This window comes from Pelodiscus sinensis, chromosome 2 (genome assembly GCF_052426305.1).
Source record: "Pelodiscus sinensis isolate ZL-2025 chromosome 2, ASM5242630v1, whole genome shotgun sequence".
Classification (NCBI taxonomy): domain Eukaryota; kingdom Metazoa; phylum Chordata; order Testudines; family Trionychidae; genus Pelodiscus; species Pelodiscus sinensis.
Window position 1 is genome coordinate 111,063,127 of NC_143053.1, and position 22,177 is coordinate 111,085,303.

Sequence of the window (22,177 nt, forward strand, 5' to 3'; positions counted from 1 at the left end):
CAACTAAAATATAAAATGTTCTATAATACACATGACCCAACTTATTGACTAAATTATTGAAAAATGCCAATCTAACACTTTGGCTATTCATCCAGACCTCTCATGGGTTCTGCCACTGCCTGCTCTGAAACTTCTGTAGTGCCTCGGTAGTGCAGTTTTGGTTCGGAGCCCTGATGCTAGCAGTATACTAACAACAAAATGGGGTCATCCTGGCTTCTGCCAGCCCAGTTCCTCCTTTCAGGGTGATCCAACAGCCTTTCCAGTCCTGAATCTCCCCCAGACTGTCTCCCTTGAAGTTTCCAGTTCCTCTTCCTGGACCCTCACAGGGGTAGCACCAAGTTTGCTGCTTTGAAAAAACTAGTACACAAATCAGCTTTTCAGCTAAGCTGGGGTGATCACGCTTTACCATACTATCCAGCACTGAGTTGTTTGTAATAAAATAAAGAATAAGTTTACTAACAAAGAACACAGATTTAAGTGATATCAAGCAAAAATGAAAGAGTTACAAAAGAGGTACAAACACAAAGAACATGCTGTCTAGTGTTTCCAGTGTAATTCTAGTAAGATGTAGCTTTTGCCTAACAGTTTTTTATATCATACTAGAAGATTTACCTGATGTTGCTCAAGTCTTTCAGGGCAGTGGGCTGTGAGTGTGGGAGTGCAGGACTCAGGGCAGGAGCTTGGGCATGGGGAGGTTCAGGGCTGGGGGTGTGTGGGGTGCAGGAGTCAGGCCAGGATGTGGGGTACAGGAGTCTGGGAAGTGTGATGGGGGCTCAGAGCGGGGGCCGAGGGAGATTGAGGGCATGGGTGGGGCTCAAGGCCAGGAAGCTGGGAAATTGGTGGGGGGGCTTACTGAGGCCACCTGTGGCAGCGAGGGTGGCACTGCCTTGATGGCTCCCCCACCCAGGGTGGGGGGAGGGGGATAGGGCTGGGCTGCCTGGCCCCATTGGCAGCTCCTCCTTGGGGATGCTGGGCTGAGCTTCACCCCTGTCGTCACTCTGCAGTATAGCTGTCCCTCACACTTGCTGCCCCCAGTGGTCTTTGCTGAGCATAACTGTCCCTGATCTCAGACTCCTCCCTTTCCGTGTTATGGAAAACAATCGAATTCCAGGCACATCCCATTTTTCTGGCACAACCAAACCCTGAGCTTGCTTTAAGTTAGGATAAGAGGAAGCTGCCTACCAAATTTGGTACTTGTAGCTCTTACCATTGAAGAGGAGTTCTTGAACAAATGGACTCCTGGACGAACAGACTCAGACACACAAATTCTCTAAAATATGTAGATTGTCAGCATTCTCCAGCCTGTTGTAATGGGAGAACCCATCCTTCATAGAAACAAAGTGCTGGCTTCCTTGTTGTCTCTGGTGATGACTATCCCAGAGTCTCACAACAGCTCCTTATATTCCCCAAAGTGTATTGTGTCTTCAAAGACGACAAGCTGACCTGGGGACTTAGCATTCTGTCTGCACCAGGGACCAGATGCAATGTTAATTTTGCAGCCTCCAGAGATTTAGTGCCAATGATCTTCTTGCAATCTCTGACAGAAATGGATGGCTTATTATCCTTGTCTCCTGTCACATTTGGTTCATCTGCAACTAAGCCAAAGAGATGTTGGCTTTTATTGGTTTTCCAGTGATACCTTACAAGACACCTTTTAAATGAATATTATGACAAGTGTGTGAGGTGGCCCCTGGTCAGCCGGTGTTGGGGTGCCCTGATGGTTATAGCTAGTGTGACCAAAACCTTAATTCTCTGCAGTCTTCTCGAAACATCTTTAAGAATTAGTGTGGTTACATTTATAAAAGTAAAATATTCAGGCTTTTAGGATAAAGAATCTTTTAGGCTCTCACTATGCTGTGCATGGTTCCTTAAACTTGTTGGGTCAGATTTTCAAAATTAAGTTATGCAGTTTTGTGTACCAAGCAGGTCATTTTCATGTCAAGCATATATGCATAAAGTACATATGACTGGTGCATGTATCCAATTGCATGAGTCTACCTTAGAAAATCTAGCAAATGGGGGGAAATACATTTTTACTTCATGCCAGTAGAGAGAAAAAATATTGAACTTAAAAACTCATGATGAATAACTTTCTGCTTTGTTTCAGTAAATGAAGATGAACAGCCATTGATAACTAGGAAAAAAAAAGTTTGTTGGACTGATGATAGCAATAAATCTACAGAGAGAGAGAAACCAGGGTTGCCCAAGAAACAAAAATTAGAAGGTGCACAGCAAAAGAAGAAAAAGAAACTACAGAGCTTAAAATGAATGTATCTTCTTTACCACTCAAATAATAAGCTGATATTAGTCCATTTCAATATCACTGTAGCCACTTTTTACACCTCTTTCTTCTCCTCAAGCCATTTTTTGCCTTCTCAACAGGGCATGCATCTCTTAAATGATCTAATTTTAGGAGTAGAAAATTTTTGTACATTCATAAATGACTTCAGAATTTTCTAGAGGTGGCAAATCTGATGGTACTATCTTCCCTTGAAATATACCAGTCAGCGGTTAACACATTATATACCTAATTAATATTTTAATGATATCAAGTATGGTATAAAAATATCCTTGAATAGTTCTGAAATTCATTTTAAAACTACAGAAACTGCTGTAGTTGTGTTGTTCTACTCAAATTTTCTGATTTTAGACATAAACTTGAAAATAGATTTCAGTAAGGCATACAGTGAAAGTGTCTGCAATTAACCATTTTCACAATGTTAAATTGTTTGCAATAGGAGTTTTAGCTCATAAAGATTTTCCACGGTATTTAGACACTTGCATCTAGATCTTAATTTTGGAGAGAGACTGTTTTTTATATAATGCAGGGGAAAATACTAGGCTGGATTTTTTTTTTAACTAAAAAATGTGCCTGCCTTTCTCACTTTCCTAAAAATAATCCTTAAAATCTTAATGAATACTCCCTGATGTCAGAAAAATAAAACTAGCAAAAATATCCTTCGTACATTCACAAAAGAAAACTGATGTTTAACCCCTGAAACAGCAATGAATAGAGGATGTAAAAGCAAATTGTATATTTTTTGCCTTCTATTATTTCAGGTCTTCCATTTTAAAAAGGCCAGTGTGTCCATTAAGTCAACTCTGTTTATTCTTTTTCCAGGAATTGATTTACTTGATTGAAACACACTTCAGTATTTGCATTTACTCTTGAGCTGTTGAAACACCCGTATTGTTAAAAAGCAGGCTAGAACAACTTTAAGTTGTTCTGTATGTTTTAATCTTTGTTAAAAGAAATCTAATATTAATTAGCTATATTGAAAAGATATAGTAATTTTTTCCCTTCTCTAAAACGTTTATGAAGTCTATGCTCTGAGATTTATTGTGTAAAACAGAGAAAAGGTAGTATTTATTATGTACAGGTTGATACTCCAAAACATCCATTGTCTGGCAGGACCACGGATACTCCTGGATCAGAGAGCCCAGGAGCCTAAGGGCAGGAGGGTCAGCTGGCTGGGGCAACAGGGTCAGCAGCCCAGCTGGGAGCAGCACAAGACCGGGGCCAGAACCCCGCGACAGCCTCTAGCAGTCTGTGGCAACGTGAAATCATGAAGGGGAGTCCCCTCGCAGCACAGACTGGTGCTGCGCCGGATTCCCGCAGCAGCCCCAGAGCCCTGTGGCAGCCGTTGGAGCTTGGGGCTGAGATCAAAGCCCCATGGCAGTGTGGGCACAGAGTCCTCTGGAAGCTTCTTGTAACACGGGGTTGGGGCCAGACTCCTGCAATTGTTTCCCTGAGCACAAGGGTGGGGCACCATGACAGCCCCTGGGAGAGTGTGTTTGGAGTCAAAGCCCGGTGGCAGCACAGAGTAGGATCCCTGGAGCAGCCCATTGGAACGCAGGGCTGGGAGCCAGTGGCAGGAGACCTTCCCATGGCCAACAAATTCTCTTGATGGTGCCAGACCAAGGAGGTCCAACCTGTACTTAAAGCTGTATCCCTGATGAACCACTACCATTTTAAACTTGATGTATATTGATTTAGCTTAGTTTCTGAGGGTCAGTTTAAAGTCACACCTTTATTTAAACTTGAGCAACTCAGAATATACATTAAAGGATTAACATAATTGTATAGAAACTTCTGGTTTTATACAGAGCTTTTACCTATATGAAATAAGTCTGATCCATTTGAGGGTTCAGTGTGAGCTATATCCAATCAAACTTAACTGATTGCTTGGCCATTTTTTGTGGCAGATATTTAGAGTTTTGTGTGGTTCTTTTGGAACTAAACTGTATTTTCAGACTTATATGTTTGGCTATTTAATGTGTTTATGGGCTGAGGTGGGATGCCTCTGACGTGTAAATGAGTAGATAATTTGAATTTTTAAATGTGTAGGACATAGGGTGAATTTTCACAGACATAGCAGTATATGGAAATATGCAGATTAATCTCTGCCCCAAAAAATCAAGCACATGCATTTTTAAGAATGTGGATCAAAATTTAAGACTTTCTTGGCTAAGACCCCACTCCTGCTAAGCCTTTTGCTCTTTGTTTCTGCACATCAGTAGACATAGTGACCTCAGGGGAATTGCTCATATGTAAATCTTTGCAGGATCTAGGCCTAAAGAAAAAAATGGCATTAGCCTCCTTCCACAAATGTTTCACAGCCAATTATCTGGCCTCAGCTGCAAGTGCACACATGCTGATTACAGTCTATTTCTGATTCTAATATTAGTGAAAAGGTTCTGTGCTGTAGTGTACAGTGTTGGTTTGGGACTGCTCACTTCTGTGCTTTGAAACCTGAAATGTGGTGTGCACTCTGAATTCTTATTCAACCTCGCTCAGGGTCTTTGAATCCTGTAGTATCATTTAATTGAAGTGAAATTGGTTAAGCACTTGTTCAGATGTTTTTGTTTAAATCTTAGTTGTTTGTAAGCAACAAGTTTTTATATTTGTATGACTTTGGGGATATATTTTTATCTCACAGTATACAAGGTGTTGGTAGGAAATGTTAGTGCAAAATACTTTCTTCACAATCTATGTCCATTTTGACACTATTTCATACTTACTATAGAAGTATGTGGAAGAAACTGTTACTTTTGTTACAGTCGTGAATGTGTTTGAGGAGGGCCAAAGGGATGTTCTATAACTTGGCTTTCAGCCAGTTGCTAGACAGAAGAAACATACTGGGGAAAATACCGATAAATAACATTTGCAATGTGTACATATTATACTTGGATAAGGACTGAGGTGTAATAGAATAATACTGTTTACTAGATATGAGCCCAATAATCAAGTTATTGACTGGATCTGAATTTCTTAAGAATTTGTGGGAGAGGTTTGGATCTGGGGTTTCTGCTTAGGTTTATCTCTAGTTCTTACCTCTCTAATTGTAGAGGAGTATATAAGCTACTCCTCGGAGAATTATGTGCTACTCTGCATGCACATAATTAATATGCCATGCATATTTTAAACTTTTTGTGCAGAAAAAAAGCCGCTGGAATGTTGTCTCTGCCTTTTTCCCACTAGAGGGCACTGTGGCATTAGAAACAGCAGCTTTCCACTGAAAAAAAACTTTAGGTCTGCCTTACAGCGCCTCTGGGGCCTGATGGGGGGGGGGGGGGAGTTGCTATGGGAAAATAGAAAGTGTGGAGTGTTTGGGGGGGGGGGAGAGGGATCTGGCAAGATCTCATAAGCAGTGGTGGGTTCAGAGTTAGTGGAGCCCTGTGTTCAGCTTTTTTTTTGGGCACCCAGACAAGAAAGCATTCAGTCTTCCTGTCCCTCACCCACAGGCAACAACCAACACTGTACACTACAGCACAGGGCACATGTGCTTGACTCAATAGGAGAGGCTAGGGGGTCAGACAGGATCTGCATGGGGGAAGTTCCCTCACCATCTCCCAGAAGAAAATTCTCAATACTCATACACAACAACCCTGAAAGTTCACACCAAGGCTCCTTCCCAGCAAGCCCCTCTCCCAAACCTTAGCAGGGCTTCTGTGTCTCGCAGGAGATATGGTTATGTATTGTAGTTTAAATAAATTATTACTCAAGAGTTTTGTATTAATGTGCCTAGAAAAGAATCTATTTAAAAAAACACTTTCTGAATTTTCTGTTTGTATTACTACAGACATACTTGCTAACAGGTGTCTTGAAATAAGTGAACAAAAATAATGGAAACTGGTGTGATTATAGTGTGTTATTTTGACAAAATACAGAATTTTGCATAAATTAAACAAAAAATTAAAATTTGTTACAGAATTTTTGTAAGAATTTCCCTGGGAATAATAAACTATAAGTCCTGATGTGTTGATTATAGGCCCAAAGTTGGACGTTAGACAAAAATTTTATAAGTTAGGAGCCAGACAGTACAGAGGCAATTGTTCTAGTTAAGTCTGAAATGTATCTCCTATGGCAAACTGTAGTCTCTAAAGTTACTGATAACATTCTTGAAGTGACATTTAAAAACAGAAACCCTTCACTAAAATCTCTCAGGTTTTTTTTTCCTTATTTTTGAGGGATATGCAGTGACAGGCCAACTGTTTTTTCCCCACAGGCTCACATATTTTAGCAAGTGTAAATAACCATGGTGGAGGCCGAAGATATATGTTAAAAAAGTGGAGTCTTCAAGCTAAAGGCTTAACTGAAACATGTCCAGTGCTGTACGCTGATAGCACGTTCTTATCGCAGTAAGACCAGTCTATATGAAAGCCCCCGTTTTATCTTACGGAGCACATCCAGGAGATTTGCTTCCGAGGAACAGACATGCTGAGAAGCGATCAGATGCCCCAGACACCCTGGCCCACGAGCTGTTGATCACGGTTGCACCCATTGTGCTGGGTTGCTTGTGACCAAGCTAAGAGGCGGAAAAGTGACCCACCCCAAAGTGCTCCGTCTCTTCCCCGTCGTGGGGGGAGGGGGGGAGGAGCATTCAGGAGGTTCCCCTTGAACCATTTCTCTCACAAAGTCTTCCCCTAATAAGCCATCTTGTTAGTCTTTAGAGGGCTGCACAGTCCTGGCTTCTGTTCCTTGCACCTCTAGCCCCGCTCGCAGCGGGACCCGCAGGGGTGTGCGCCGCTCCCAAGGGTCACAGGACGAGCCTGCCCCTTCCCTCCCCGCGGGCTCAGGGGGATCCTGGACGGGGACCGCGGGCGGGGCAGGGAAACGCGCTGTCACGGGCGCCACTTCCCTTCCCTCTGGTCTCTACGTGCCCGTGTCAGCAGGGGCGGCAGCCGCCCGCTCACGTGCCGCTGCTGCTGCTGCTGCTGCGGCGCCTGCAGAGGGAGGCTCCTGCTAAGGAAACACGAGCCCGAACTCAAGTGTCCCCTCCCCCCCCCCAAGTCTCGCGCACCCCGCCCGGCTGCCAGCCTGATGCACGCGGGGAAGAGGGGGAGGAGCCTGTGGCCTGCCCGCCCCACGCGGGGAGGAGACTTGCTGGGAGAGGCGCGCGGCTGCTGGGGGCGGGGGTAGTGACCAGAGCGCCCCTGGGCAGAAAGGGAGGGAAACCCCGGGCTGTGCGCGGCCCAGCCACACTTTCCCTAGCCGGCTACTCCGGGCGCGGCTCTGATTGGCTGGCTCGTCCCTCCTCCCCCCCCCCGCAAGGTTCGGGGGTGGAAGGTCGGGACGCCCCGCCCCCTGGTGCTGCGGCTCCGCGGTGGCTCTTTGGGCGCCTGGGCAGGTCAGTGCGCGGGGCGCCCGGTTTGTTCTGCGGGGCGGGCGAAGGTGCCAGGGCGCAGGGCGAGGAGTGTGCGCTGGGTTGCAGTTGGGGACCCCGGGCTCGAGGTGGTGGGGGGGGGGTTCCCCTCTGGCCAGGGCGGGGCTGTTCCCTACTTGCAAGCGTCGGGCTGGCAAACTGCTTCTCCTTTTTTTTTCTCCTCCCCCTCCCCCCTTATTTATTCTTGGATCTGGGCTTTTAATACTCCGGTCATCTGAAGAAGTGGGTTTTGCCCACAAACGCTCGTGATACCGTCTACACGTTTTGTTATTCTCCGAGGTGCTACTAGACTATTTGTTGCTTTTTAAGTTTTTCCTGTTACAGACTATTTGTTATTTGGCTACCCCTCTGATGCTTTCCTGTAGTCACTGCACCCCGCTTAGGTGATCGCAGCAAGGGGTCTTCTTACAGAAACAAGCCCGAATCAGCCCCCCCAATCTCTGAGTTTTCCCAGACTATGGGGAAGCTTGGCTCCAGAATAGGGGCTAGCCCCCTCTGTGCATACTGGGCTGAATCCAAACCTAGATCTGGATGCCCCTGAAGGTGCAGAAAGTCCAGATACACATCTGACCTGGCATCATGGCCCAGCTCTGCTGTTTCAGGGATGTTCTGGGCTAGAGCTGGACAATGAGTTTTGTTACCTCTTACATTTTTATTATAGACTTACTTAGGATGCTTGACATGGAAACATTACCAATGGCTTCTATTGAGGAGCAACTTCAGTGCTGCTGTCTGAAACCATTAGAAATACACACTGCACTGAACCAACTTCCTAACACATTGGAGCGATCTAATCCTTCTCTTTGGGCTTTAATTCAATTTAGTTCAATTTTCATCAAACTTATTTAAAATCTACTTCAATATTCTGTACTTAATGTGTTTGATAGTCTGTCAGTTAGTCCAGAACAGTTCACCCGTTCCTATGGGTTGCCTTTACCTTTGCATCCAGATACACTGATATAAGGGTGCTTTCATGTTCTTAGGGTTTTAAGTTGTGGTGTATGTATGTTTTCTTTTTTCAATTATCAGAGGGGTAGCTGTGTTAGTCTGAATCTGCAAAAGCGGCAAGGAGTCCTGTGGCACCTTATAGACTAACCAAAGTGTTGGAGCATAAGCTTCCACGGGCAAAGACCCACTTCGTCAGATGCATGTCTTTGCCCACGAAAACTTATGCTCCAACACTTCGGTTAGTCTATAAGGTGTCACAGGACTCCTTACCGCTTTTGTTTTTCAATGAATGCCAATAACTTGCCTAAAAACAGAGCAGTATAGGAAGTTTGTTTTGCTGTTGCCCAACCTTTAATCATTATACATAAATTGTACATTATAAATAAGAACATCTGTTTCAAGTGTTATCAAGTTAATATCTGTGTGAACATTAAAGTAAGTTAAAATGAATCTTAAATTGTAGAAAGTTGATGTATAAACTGGAAGGAAGGAATGAAAAGAACTAATATAATTCTGATTTCCTTGTTATGTTCCCAGAATGGGTTTGGACTGGATAGGCTTTGGCTATGCAGCATTGGTTGCATCAGGTGGAATAATTGGCTACGTAAAAGCAGGTATAGTATTGATAAATGCTCAAATTCTCTGGTGCATAATTGAATCAGATGTTGGGGAGTGGAAACACCCATCCATCTACTGATGGCCTTTATGAATTGTTGTAAGCTTGCTTCACAAAGGCTTTATTGCTGATGTCTTGAATATCCGTGACCTACTTTATATTTTTAGGTAATATATAAAAAGGTTAACTGTTAGTGGCTTTTAATTTTGTTTTTTTATCATTTAGCATCATTTTGTACATTGCAAAATGTCCCCTTATGACTTCTAAAAATGATACATGTAGAAGTTTACATTTAAACTGTAAATATTTAGAGAGCTCAGCTTTCCATTGTAACCTTTCTGTAAATACTGTGACATAGCACAAACAAGTCAGAATTCTTTAGCAATATTTTGTGGCAGAGCTGCACTGAACATGGTGGCACTTGGAACGTTATTCCTTGATCTGCTGCTTCCAGTTCTGCTTTTCTGCATTTGCACTCCTTCCCACAGAACTGTGGCTCATCAGTTGTAAAATTCTTGCCATGGGAGGCCTCAGTTCATGTGGGAAGGGAACCCTAGAACTTGCTTTTATTAGGGATGTAAACAGTTGATTAAAAAGGTAACTATGTAACAGCTGAAAACCCTAGCAGTTACACATGCTGTGGGCTCTGCCATCTAAAACTTAAATAAGCTTTATACTGCAGAGTCCTAAGTGAAGCTTCCCTGGGAACAGGGCCACCAGACCCTGCTGGCTCAGCTCCTGGGGAGTTATGTCTTCTTTGAGGCAGGGAAGCCTCATCCCTGGGAATGGAGCTGTTAGCCTGGTCACAGAGAAGCTGCTTTCTTGGGAGCCAAGTTCTTGCCAGCATGTAACCTGAAAGGGGGGGGGGGGCACCAGCTGGAGCAGTCCTTGCATGCATTGGGCCCCATGGGGCTAGAGCAGCCCCCTGCACGGGGGTGGGTGGGGGGGAAGAAGAGTTGCTCTAGCCTCTGTGGTTAACCAGAGCCAGTAAGCATTACCCATTTAAGGTGATGTTACCGGTTAGCTGGTTAACCTTTCACACCGCTAGTTCATATGTCATTGAATTCAGTAAGAGTTTTGTGCACAAATGTGAATAAAGGGGCGCTTCAGAGAACTTAATGTGCTTTCCACTAGCTTGCTTCATCCTGTAGATGACCAGTGGCGGGAATGAACAACACTTGGAACTGACACTGACTTTTTGCTCAGTAATTCTCAGAGCAGTGTACAAAATAGTAAGCATTCTTATCCTCTGTTTCCAGATGTGGAAACTGAAGCCCAGAATTTAAGTGACTTGTATGTGTTCAGGTTGTAATTCAGTGGCATAGTCAAGTCTTTTGACTTCCAGTCTGAGAGGAAAGAGGATTTTTTTGAGGGGAGGAGTAAAAACAAGTGAGGTGACTTAACAGGGGAATGAGAGACTGCTAATAACTGAGACCTGTCTGTAACAGTAAAAGTATGGGAGAACCATATTAAAAATAAAGAAAAAGTAACAGAGTAAATGGCTGTGTACATAGTTATGTTCCCTTTATTCTTTAGCCATCTACTTTTAACTTAAACCTGAAAATGGTCAACTGACCATCTGATATCCACACAAAAAAGAGCTGACTTACCTAATGATGTCACTACTTGTAGGCTGAGTGCCTGTCTGAGCATATATTCAAATGTCCAAGTGTGTATGTAATTACTTTAGGTCTTGTTATGTTTCGGTACTTAATGATGGAGCCAGTCTTGCCTGCATTGTATTCAGTGGGGTGGTCCAAAACCAATCTGTATGCATGATGGAGACACCCTGGCATCATTCCCCTGTTGCCCACCACCAGTTATGCCAAGGGATGGCAGGGGGAAGTAGATAGTGTATGAGAGTAGTCGTGGGCATGGGAATCTCATAATTCTAGATCATTGAGACAAAATTCAGGTATGCAGAGGTCATTCTACGGAAACCAGTTACTTCATATTTGGAGGAGAAACTGTTGCTACACAGCTGAATTGAATGGGATAGAGTAGCCATTTGCTAAGGTGTGTATCTTTTCCTTACACAAATGAGTGTAGCCTGCACCTCCTTTCCCTGTCTTATCCCAAATGTGGGATCTGAACCAATAGTCCAGTTGCTGTATTTATGACTGAAGAATGATCAGCTTCTTATTGCTAATCATTCTGTCAAACCTGGAGTCAAAACCTTTATCATACTGGCCTTACAACTTCAGATTATTTTAATGGTGACCTGCAAATAGAACAGACACAATGCTGTCACCATTAGCGATAGGCATGGAATGCTCTTTTTAGCATGTATTAAAGGTGATGATATTTTGTCAATTCCATATACAGACTTACAAATCACTGAGTATAGGGCTGAAAATAGCATCCATCTTTTGTCAATGGTGCAAGGTTATCCTTGGCATGAAGGACCAGATCTAAAGCCCACTCAAGTCAATGAAGGTGTTTTTGTTATGTTTTGTTTTTGGCTGTTGTTTCCAGTGGCTTTGGGTTTGGGCTTTTGGTGTGTTTAACCTTGAATACTTTTATTGTTGGTGCCTCCTAGACATTCTTGGCAAGTTGTCTAATTGTCTTGCCTTGCTAATTTAAATTTCCTTTTTCTAATCTCAGGCTGTTACTGTGTGAAATCTGTGCCACCCTACTTAATTAATTCCTTTATTTTCATGCTCGTACCTTTCAAGAGCTTTGGAAATATTTTATGGAAAAAAGTTGTTTTACCCATCAAAGGTCATGTCTGATGCTTTTATTCTGGTGACTCTTTTTTTATTGTTTTTAATTTATCAATGACTTATTTGCATGTGAAAGAAGTAAGTACTGCAATGTTACGTGCAATTAGTTTAATACGTTTTAATCTATATAATGACTTTCTTAACAAAAGCCAGCCTATTCAAATATGAACATCCTCTCCTATTTGATCTAAATTCTAGTCGATCCTGTAACAGTTAATGAAGATGATTGTTTTGTTTGCTTGGCTTATGGACCAAGTTCTTGTCCGGTCTTGTAATAAGTGCGTTATTTTTTATTTATTCAAGGTAGTGTCCCATCTCTAGCTGCTGGTCTTCTCTTTGGAAGCTTAGCTGGACTGGGTGCTTACCAGCTGTCTCAGAATCCAAAGAATGTGTGGCTTTCTCTGAGTGAGTCTACTTTAAAATATCTAAGTAAAGTAAACTTAGGTTAATAACATTTCAAGGGTATATATTATGGTGAAGCAGTTTTGTGCACAATAGTTAATATTGTACTTGAAAGTTCATTTTTAATAGGGCAGTGAAACCTTTATTTTGTAAAACTCTCACGGGAATAGTGCTCTGTTTATATTTTATGGGGTTTTTTCACTATTTGAATTTTTCATGATGGTTTCATAAAAATTAATTGATAGAGAGAATAATAGGAGTTTAAAAATCATTCCCTTTGGTGTGCCTCCCACATCCTTTCCTGCTAGTTTCTCATTTTTCTTTGTGCTCTTTTTGCAATAAATTTAAATCAATCCAGGTCCCGACTTTTAGCCACGTTGTTATCCTCATAGACTAATTCGTATCCATACATCATGGGTGTTGGTCTATAGAGCCATTGTATGACATAGTGGTAGAAATGTAGCCGTGTTAGTCTGGTGTAGCTGAAGCAAAATACAGGACTATGTAGCACTTTAAAGACTAACAAGATGGTTTATTAGATGATGAGCTTTCGTGGGCCAGACCCACTTCCTCAGATCAAATAGTGGAAGAAAATAGTCACAACCATATATACCAAAGGATACAATTTAAAAAAATGAACACATATGAAAAGGACAAATCAAATTTCAGAACAGAAGGTGAATGCGGGGGGGGGGGGGGTAGCATAAGAATGGCCATACTGGGTCAGACCAAAGGTCCATCTAGCCCAGTATCCTGTCTACCGACAGTGGCCAACACCAGGTGCCCCAAGAGGGTGGACCGAAGACAATGATCAAGCGATTTGTCTCCTGCCATCCCTCTCCAGCCTCTGACAAACAGAGGCCAAGGACACCATTTTATCCCCTGGCTAATAGCCTTTTATGGACCTAACCTCCATGAAATTATCTATCTTCTCTTTAAACTCTGTTATAGTCCTAACCTTCACAGCCTCCTCTGGCAAGGAGTTCCACAGGTTGACTACACGCTGTGTGAAGAAGAACTTTCTTTTATTAGTTTTAAACCTGCTACCCATTAATTTTATTTGGTGTCCTCTAGTTCTTCTATTATGGGAACTAATAAATAACTTTTCTTTATCAGCCCTCTCCACACCACTCATGATTTTATAGACCTCTATCATATCCCCCCTCAGTCTCCTCTTTTCTAAACTGAAAAGTCCCAATCGCTTTAACCTCTCCTCATATGGGACCCATTCCAAACCCCTAATCATTTTAGTTGCCCTTTTCTGAACCCTTTCCAAGGCTAAAATATCTTTTTTGAGGTGAGGAGCCCACAGTATTCAAGATGTGGGCGTACCCTAGTTTTATACAGGGGCAGTAAGATATTCTGGGTCTTATTTTCTATCTCTTTCCTAATAATTCCTAGCATCCTATTTGCCTTTTTGACCGCCGCTGCACTCTGTGTGGAAGTTTTCAGAGAACTGTCCACGATAACTCCAAGATCTCTTTCCTGATTTGTCATAGCCAAATTAGCCCCCATCATACTGTACGTATAGTTGGGATTATTTTTCCCGATGTGCATTACTTTACACTTATCCACATTAAATTTCATTTGCCATTTTGTTGCCCAATCACTCAGTTTGGTGAGATCTTCTTGGAGTCCCTCACAGTCTGCTTCTGTCTTGACTATCCTAAACAGTTTGGTATCATATGCAAACTTTACTACCTCACTGCTTACCCCTTTCTCCAGATCATTTATGAATAAGTTGAAAAGGAATAATTTATGCTATCATGTGCTGAAAGTGTCCGTCTGCTATGTACATTGGACAAACGTCTCAGACACTTCGCCAAAGGATCAATGCCCACAAAACAGATATTAGACAGGATCACAAAGAAAAAACAGTTTCTTGCCATTTCAACCAGAAAGGACATTGTCTCAGCGACTTAATTACCTGCATCCTACTTCAAAGACCTTTTAAATCTGCACTTGAAAGGGAATCCTCTGAACTGTCATTCATGCTAAAATTCAATACTTTACGCGTGGGTCTCAACAAACACTCTAGTTATCTTACCCATTACTAAGATAGCTTCCCCAATTATCACCTCTAATACCATTAACTCACAGACATTTCTCCCCCCCACACACACATTCCCCTTCTGTTCTGAAATTTGATTTGTCCTTTTCATATGTGTTCATTTTTTTTAATTGTATCCTTTGGTATATATGGTTGTGACTATTTTCTTCCACTATTTGATCTGAGGAAGTGGGTCTGGCCCACAAAAGCTCATCATCTAATAAACCATCTTGTTAGTCTTTAAAGTGCTACATAGTCCTGTATTGTATGACATGTTTGTTTTAATGAAAAACATGTCAAGCTAAACCTGCCTAATTTCAGTGTGGAAAAAAAATCGTGGGGATATGAATGGTCATCACTTCCAGAAATGGTGAGAGAGAAGCCACCAACAAATGCTGCCTTTAGGCTAGGAAAGAGGAGACTAGGAGTTCAACACTGTCACTTTCTATATGCTGCGTCACTTTCTGTATGCTGTTTAAGTTCCTCTACAGTTCACTCTCCTACTACTGATTGCAGCCATGAACCCTTACCTAAAAGACAGGAAAGAGCTGTTGATGCCAAACTTCTTTCCCTCCGTCCCTTTTTAAAAAAATAAATAAGTTAACAGTTTATGCAAGTTTAGTGCAGGTGCAGAACCCTAAGATAACCAACCCTAATCTTCTCCACTGCACCACATGTCTTTCAGAGAGACTAAAACCGTTTTGGGTTATCATGTCCTTAACAGCTGTAAACCACATTCTTTTCCCAGAGCCACAGGTTCTGATCAACAGTGTAACCCACTTAAAAGTGTGTGTCAAGTCCTCCTCCAATGACAGGTCCAGAAAGCAAAACTCGTAGCTCAAATATTAAGGGCCTAATAGGGTATCTGAAGGTCAAGAAGTTCAAACTCTGCTGCTGCTGGGAGGTGAATGGTTGTATGCAGTTCACATAAAGAACTACTACTTTTGGTCAGAGATTTTTGTTTAAAATTACAATCTGTAAAAGGGTGTGACTCACCAAAATATATGTTTCCTATTGCAGCCACCTGGCGTACCTTTTGTTTGTATAACACAAAGGAAGCAGGCCATGTTAAGTGTAACCCTCTGTGTCTGATCCACAGAGAATGTCTCTCGGTGACTACTCTTAGCTTGAGAGCATACCTCTACAGAGCAAGCTGTAAAAATGCATTATTTTGGCTCTAGAGGTCATCAGTGCTATCCTTGGTCTTGCCCAAATTGATGGTTGTCACGGGCAGGGATCTCACATTGAGCCATGTGCTTTATATTGGCTGGGAGGAGGGAGTGCAATAGGCATTTCTACTGCTGTAAGGCAGGGATGAGACGGTGCTGCTGCAACTGTTCCTTCACAGAGGTTCCCTCCAACAGGGAGGTTACATTTTCTCTGCTAAATTAAGAGGGTTACTCTTTGTTTACTTTTTATTCCAATTTATAAGTTATTAAAATGTTACAAGATCCCAGTTTACTGGGGAACATCACACTGTCTCACTCTTCATGATGGTCAACTTAGCTGCTGCTTCAGCAGGGCAGTTTATTCCTTTGGTTCCCACGCAGGTGCAACTTCCTTTCTCCCCAAGCTGCATAGAAAATCCCAGTAAGTTAGCAAACAAAAATTAATTCAATGGCAGTTAAGATTGTGGCTTTCCACCTGCTTAAACCTTAGAACTATGGAAATAACAGAGAAAGATTGTGTATTCCTTTTCACCTTCATATTGCTTATAGCAATGTTGATATGCAGGGCTTGCCGAACCACGGCGAGCCTTGCTCGCCAGCCACGCTGTCCGGCGATCTGCACATGCGCAGATCGCCCGAACCCGGCTCTTCTGGGTTGCAATCTACTCGCCTCGGGCGAGTAGATTGTATTATTTGTCTAACCCTGTTGATATGCACGTCTGGGCTCTGTAAGGCTTTCACTCCCATCTCCAACAGATTCTCAAAGCAATACATACTGCAAGTTTAATGAAGGTGGCATAACACAAAACCTTAATGTCAGCAGTGTGAAGGCAAAATAACTCCCCGATCACTTGGAATGTGAGACTCTCAGATGTGCTTATCTATTGTTATATAAAAGCACATACGTTTTTTCTTCATATATCCAGATTTTTGAATGGAGAAGGTGCATTAATTGACACTAAATATTTTTGTTTGATTACATTTATGGTGATCAGTTCATTAGGTTTTAAGGTAGTTTTAACAAAATACTTGTGAAAGGCAACCAATTTAAATATTTCCGCTCATAACCTAGGCTATAGTTGTATACAAACTATTGATCTACCCTGGAAACCCTTACTTGAGTAAATAGGCTCATTAGAATTATTTGTGGGGAGTTGAGCAGTGGATCTGTGCACAGATGGATCTGTTAATCCCATTCCCATATAGGTAATGGTCCCAGATGTCTCCTATTCTGCTTACTTTTATGTTTTACAATTATTGCTGTGAGCTGGCTACTACATGATGGAGCTAAGGATTTCCTTGTCCATATGTCTTCTGTGCTGAGGAATCAGCTTTGCACATTTTTCTAATCACTCAGCCCTGTAATTGGAGGTTTGTAGTACAGCCAGTCCCCGAGTTACGAACGCATCACATCTACGACCAGCCTCCTATACAGCCGGAACCTGAGTTACGAACGAAATCCGCACTTATGAACAGCGCGGCTGTACGTAAGTGAATGTACTATGACTTATGAACAGATCGAGTTACGACCTACTGTTTGGTATGTAACTCGTTCGTAAGTCGGGGACCGGCTTTATTCCAGTATTTGGCCCTTCAGTTTATCAGCTCTATGAGTTTTGTGCCAAGAGTGGTTGATCAAGATGGATAATGCTCACTTGTAGCTCAGCTAATAGAAGATAGTGCAGGTTCTTGAAATAAGTTAACAATACTTAAGACACATTTAGCATGGATCATCTTCAAAATCTTTTATAAACACAAATTAACTAATCCTCAGAACAGTTCTGAGAAATAGTGAGGAAATATATTCTCTCTCACGCACACATGTGCATGAATTGGGCAAACCGAGGTATTTGCCCAAAGATGTGGAGGGAATCGGTTCCTGAATTGTGATTGGAATAATTTATATCTGATCAAGGATGCACTCTTTACCAAGGGAACTTTAGGCATGTGCAGTGTGTAAACATGGGTTTAAGGTATTACCCCTTACAGAACAGTGTTGTTGTTTTTAATTGTTTTCTTGACTTTTAGTATATGAAACTAATCCTATTTCATACTTTGCTTGATGCTATTATTTATCACTCATTTTTTTTGCTTGGTTGGAGTTAGCATATCTTTCTTGCTCACATGACTCTGAAATAGTTCTGACTGGTCATCTGATCTTTCATTTAGTTGCATCTGGAACACTGGCTGGAGTTATGGGAATGAGATTTTACAACTCTAGAAAAGTCATGCCTGCAGGATTAATTGCTGGTGCCAGGTACTACGCCACAGGCTGTTTCTAATCTTACTCAATGTGTTTGAGTCACTCCTATTTATTTCAATTTGGGTTAAATTTATTGTATTCTAAGATTATAAAAATGTAAATAAGATTTCATATATCTTTTTAAAATCAGATAATTTCAGTGTTCTACTTGTGGGTTTTTTGGGAGTGGGGAAGAGAGTATTTAGAAGTTTGCTCTGCACTTTTTTTTTTAATTCTGTGAACTTATAAATGCTTTCCTTTACACAGTCTATTAATGGTCGGGAGACTTGGATTGAAGATGATTGAAAAGCCCCATGATTCATAATTGTGACCATCATGTGACTTAATGTGTCAACAGGAAGCCTGAAAATGCAGCTACCTGAATGTATAGAGTACATAACTGTTCTTACATCAAATCGTCTTTTTTTAAAAAAAAACATTGGGGAAAATTGATGGGATGGGTGCGTACTAAGTATACAAAATTTCACTTGTTTTGGCAGTCAATATTTATCCCTACTTTTGTGCTGGGAAGTTTAGGTTACTGTTAATTTAAATTTCTCTTAATACATTTTCATTACTTCCATTTTGAGCAGTCAAAAAAATTGAGAATATGAGAGAGGGAAGTGGCACTAAACATAATAAAGAAAATTCCCACTGTGGGCCAACAGGAGTACTTGGTCAAATACAATACAAATATATATATGTATAATATAGTTACTCTGCATTAGGGATCTGAAAGTGTAAATGTGTATATGGTTACACACACGGGCCTTCTCCAACCCCATGCTGCTGCCTCTGTATCACAGGCAACAGTACGGAACAACAGGAAGGAGTCACCTCCCCTCCTTGCTGCTGCCTCAGAGACCGAGGCAGCAGCATGGGGTGGGGGAGGTACTCCCCATGTGTAAAGTGTAACCGCTGAAATTACATGTATACCTAACTAAACACTTTAACATCCCCACTCTGCATGCAAACTTTCAGTGAATGCTTTACCCAACTGAAGTTTGTAATAATGTGTCTAAAGTCAGCTGAATATTTTACTGCAAAATTATGTTGAGCAAAATGTCATTTAAAGGAGATTGAACTTTATATTAATAAAAAGTGAGAATTTGTATTGCAAAACTATATCCTTTATCAGAACAGCCTGGATTCAGGTAGGTTTGTACACTTCCTGCGGCTTGTGTGTGTGGTTTTGGGTCGGTGGTTTTTTTTTGTTTTTTTGTTTTAAATCTTTTCAGTGCACTATTATCCATATGCAGGCTTTGATCATGTAAAGAAAGATGGGAAGAGAAGAGAAGACATAATTAAGTGTATACATTGTATTACCACTGAATTAAAGACTATTTCAAGAAGAAACCTCTATTGTAGATAATTTCAGCAAGATTTATTCAAGAGTATTTGGATTGTGGACATCAAATTACAATACACAATTGCTTGCATTTTCTATTCTGAATATAAAATAAGTTCTGGTCATCCTTACTCACCCTCTAATTTCTAACAGTGTTTGAGCATTTATGGACAAATGTGTGGCTTTATTTTATAATCACTAACACAGCTGTCTTCTGTGCATTCTGTGGGTTAAATTTTGGTACAATCATGAAAGATAGGGTTGATCTAGTACAGTCCTACAGAGTAACATTTATAGAAGTTTAGGATATTTCAGACTGAATAAGTGTCATTATAAAGTGTTTTACAAGTACCCAGCAATAAAGTGTACCCGCTACTTGGGTGGAACTGAGCACCCCTTTAATGATCCATGATAACAATATGAGGTGATTTTAAGCAGAAAATTAAGTATGCTGTATCCAAGGTGGATTTAGGTCCCTAGAATCTAACAATTTAGAATCTGGCCATAATGGTAGGATTAAAAGGGTGGGGGGAAGGAGGGAGAGGAAGTGCTGGGGTGGGGGGGAAGGAGCTGCAAAGGGAGATCTTTAATAAGCATGAATGTTCAGAACCCTAGGTTTTATCTATCATCCAGAGATTGTGCCTCTGGCAGGAGTGACTACTGCTACCATAACCCTGGTTTACACAAGGGAATTATTTCAAAGTAACAAGTGGAGTGTCCACGCTACCAAGCCTGTTATTTCGAAATAACTCCAGCTTTCCATGAGGAATAACGCTTACTTAGAAATAGCTATTGTGGGAGTTATTCTTTTGAAATAACTTACTTTGAAATAATTTCCTAGTGCAGATGTGAGGTAGTGAGATACAGAGCCAACACTGATCTAGGGAGATCCGTGAGACATGACTCAGCAACATCACTATGTACAGCAGCTCATTTTTTTTCTCTGACTTCCAGTAAATCAGAAGACCACTCCTTTAACCTATTAACACCCATGTCACTGTTAGCAGAGACAGTATGAGCAGAGAACTAAGTTCTGAAAGCAAACTACTGAGGAGGAACAAAACTTAATTAGATGAGAGGGAAACTTGTTAAATGGGAAATGGTTTCTATACTGTTACCAAGGATCTGCTCTGCATTACCCCTCGCTCTAAGAATACAGCACGTGACTCTGTTTTTAATGTAAAGCCTCTACCAAGCTGCTATTCTGCTACAAGCTTTAAAAGTGCCATTTGCTGTGTCCCAGTTCCGTCATTTATTGTGCTGTGAGCTGACAGCATCCTGATGTTGCTGACTGAGGATCAATCCCCTGCTCAGAAGATATGGCCTGAGGTATTAAACAGTATCATTTTATGATACTAAACTTCCTAGCTTACCAGCTTTAGATTTACATTCTCTGGTTGAACATTGGGGGAAAAAATGGTTAGAGACCTGCCAGGCAGTTATGTGAGGTGGAAAGTCTGCTCTGTAACGTTTCCCATTACTGGGTGTTTCTACTTGTATCGCTCTCTCCTTCCCAGATTGGATGCTCCCTTCCTCAGTTTCTCCCAGCGTCATCAGTGAATTCAGATGTTTTACATAAGATGCTAGGCCCTTCAGAAAGGATATTGTTCATTAGACCCGGTGGCCCAGTGAAGATGGAAGCAAACCTGCTTCACTCCAGCACCTTAACTGGGAGACTGAGTCAGTCTCACTTTATCTATTCTCATCTGGGTCCAATGCATCCCTTCAGCAAGATTCTCTCACCTCAGGTCTTTTCCCTGGAATAGGGTCTTTAACCATTAACATACTTCCCCAGAGGTGGGGCTAGGCAGATGCTGCTTTTCTGTGGGGCAGTATCTAGTTTCTCTGACAGGGCTTCCTGCCACTGCTCTGTCCCTCAGTAAAGCGGTTTTCAACCACGGGTCCACCAAGCAGGACCCCTGGTAGACTTGCTGGGGTTCAAGGCAGAAAGCCAGAGCTCTACTGCAGTAGGGGTGAAGCCTGAGCCCAAGCAAATTAGTTTTGTGAAGCCATAGGCAGTGGCCCTGCTTGCTACCCCCTAATTCCAGCTCTTGCTTTTATATGCAGAGAAAAACAGTTATGGCACAAGGACTGGGCCTCAGAAAAAAAAGGGTTGAGATTAGAACCCCTGCAGCAGAGCATGCCTCAGGTCCCTTTCTCTGATGCGCTGCTTGTGTCTAGGCACCACCTCAACTGAGCACTGGCAATCCTTTATCAGGCTAATTAACCATCACCAAGTCATCTCAGGATTTAATTACTTCCAGGTGGATCTGACTTGGCTTGTGCTCCCTTACAGGAGTATTGTCTCAGGTAAGCTGGTCCCTAACTCCCAGCAAAGAGCCAGCCCCTATGACACCCCCTAAAAAATAAAATATAAAATGCTAATTTAAGAACAGGCCCAAAAGGAGGAGGTGACAACACCCGCCATTCTGCTTTTCAGATGATTTCACAAAGGAGGAGATCAAATGTCCTTATTTTGGTCCCGGATTTGCAGCTCAATCGGAGCTCCTGTGTGATCTTGGGTATGTCCCTTACTCTCTCTGCACAACTGCTCCCAGCTACTAAAATGGAGCTAATCATATTTCCTCCCATAACAAAGCTCACATGGTTTCCAGTCCTGCCCAATATTCCTCCAGCTTTACTTTGTCTAGCTTTGTATTTGGAGTGTCTGGCTCTTATTGTGTGCCTTGTACAGTACCTAGCATAACTGAGCCCTGATCTCAGGAGGCAGGGCTTTTAGCTTCTACTTTTCTACTACCACCAGTTAATACAGGTTTTATTTTTAATTTGGTAGAATATTAATCTAATGGAAGAATCACACTAAGACAAATGTGTATTTGGTGGAATCTGGTCATTGCTGGATCACTTGTCAGTGAGTTATGCTGTGAATCACAACTGTGGCTGGGTTTTGGGGATGTCCATTCATTTTAATGAATGCAGCTTAGGTGGGAAGAGCAAGGACCTCAGGACTCTGTTCCCAGCTCTGATACTGCTCTGCTGTGTGACCTTGGA

The 22,177-nt window shown here is 41.9% G+C and overlaps 2 protein-coding genes across 4 annotated transcripts in view; both read left to right on the forward strand.

Annotated features, from left to right (window-relative positions):
• The window catches only part of PAK1IP1 (PAK1 interacting protein 1), a 19,834-nt gene extending 13,620 nt beyond the window's left edge, over positions 1-6,214 (forward strand). For all 3 annotated transcript variants that reach the window (XM_089776378.1, XM_075921225.2, XM_075921226.2), the window contains exon 10: positions 2,108-6,214. In XM_089776378.1, the coding sequence (XP_089632504.1) occupies positions 2,108-2,268 (161 nt within the window). In that variant the 3' untranslated portion in view covers positions 2,269-6,214. The remainder of the gene's footprint in view (positions 1-2,107) is intronic.
• A 1,236-nt stretch (positions 6,215-7,450) lies between these two features.
• LOC102462332 (transmembrane protein 14C-like) lies at positions 7,451-19,173 on the forward strand. Its single transcript, XM_006138755.5, has 5 exons — positions 7,451-7,631; positions 9,153-9,229; positions 12,258-12,359; positions 17,745-17,832; positions 18,085-19,173. The coding sequence occupies exons 2-5, from the start codon at positions 9,154-9,156 to the stop codon at positions 18,140-18,142; spliced, it is 324 nt and encodes a 107-aa protein (XP_006138817.1). The 5' UTR covers positions 7,451-7,631; position 9,153; the 3' UTR covers positions 18,143-19,173.
• The last annotated feature ends 3,004 nt before the right edge of the window (positions 19,174-22,177 follow it).

What these genes read in the sequence shown, in the direction of transcription:
- LOC102462332 (XM_006138755.5), top strand. Translation starts at nt 9,154, where the DNA reads ATGGGTTTGGACTGGATAGGCTTTGGCTATGCAGCATTGGTTGCATCA. An exon ending in AATTGGCTACGTAAAAGCAG is followed by an intron (nt 9,230 to 12,257) that starts GTATAGTATTGA and finishes TATTTATTCAAG; the next exon opens with GTAGTGTCCCATCTCTAGCT. An exon ending in GAATGTGTGGCTTTCTCTGA is followed by an intron (nt 12,360 to 17,744) that starts GTGAGTCTACTT and finishes TCTTTCATTTAG; the next exon opens with TTGCATCTGGAACACTGGCT.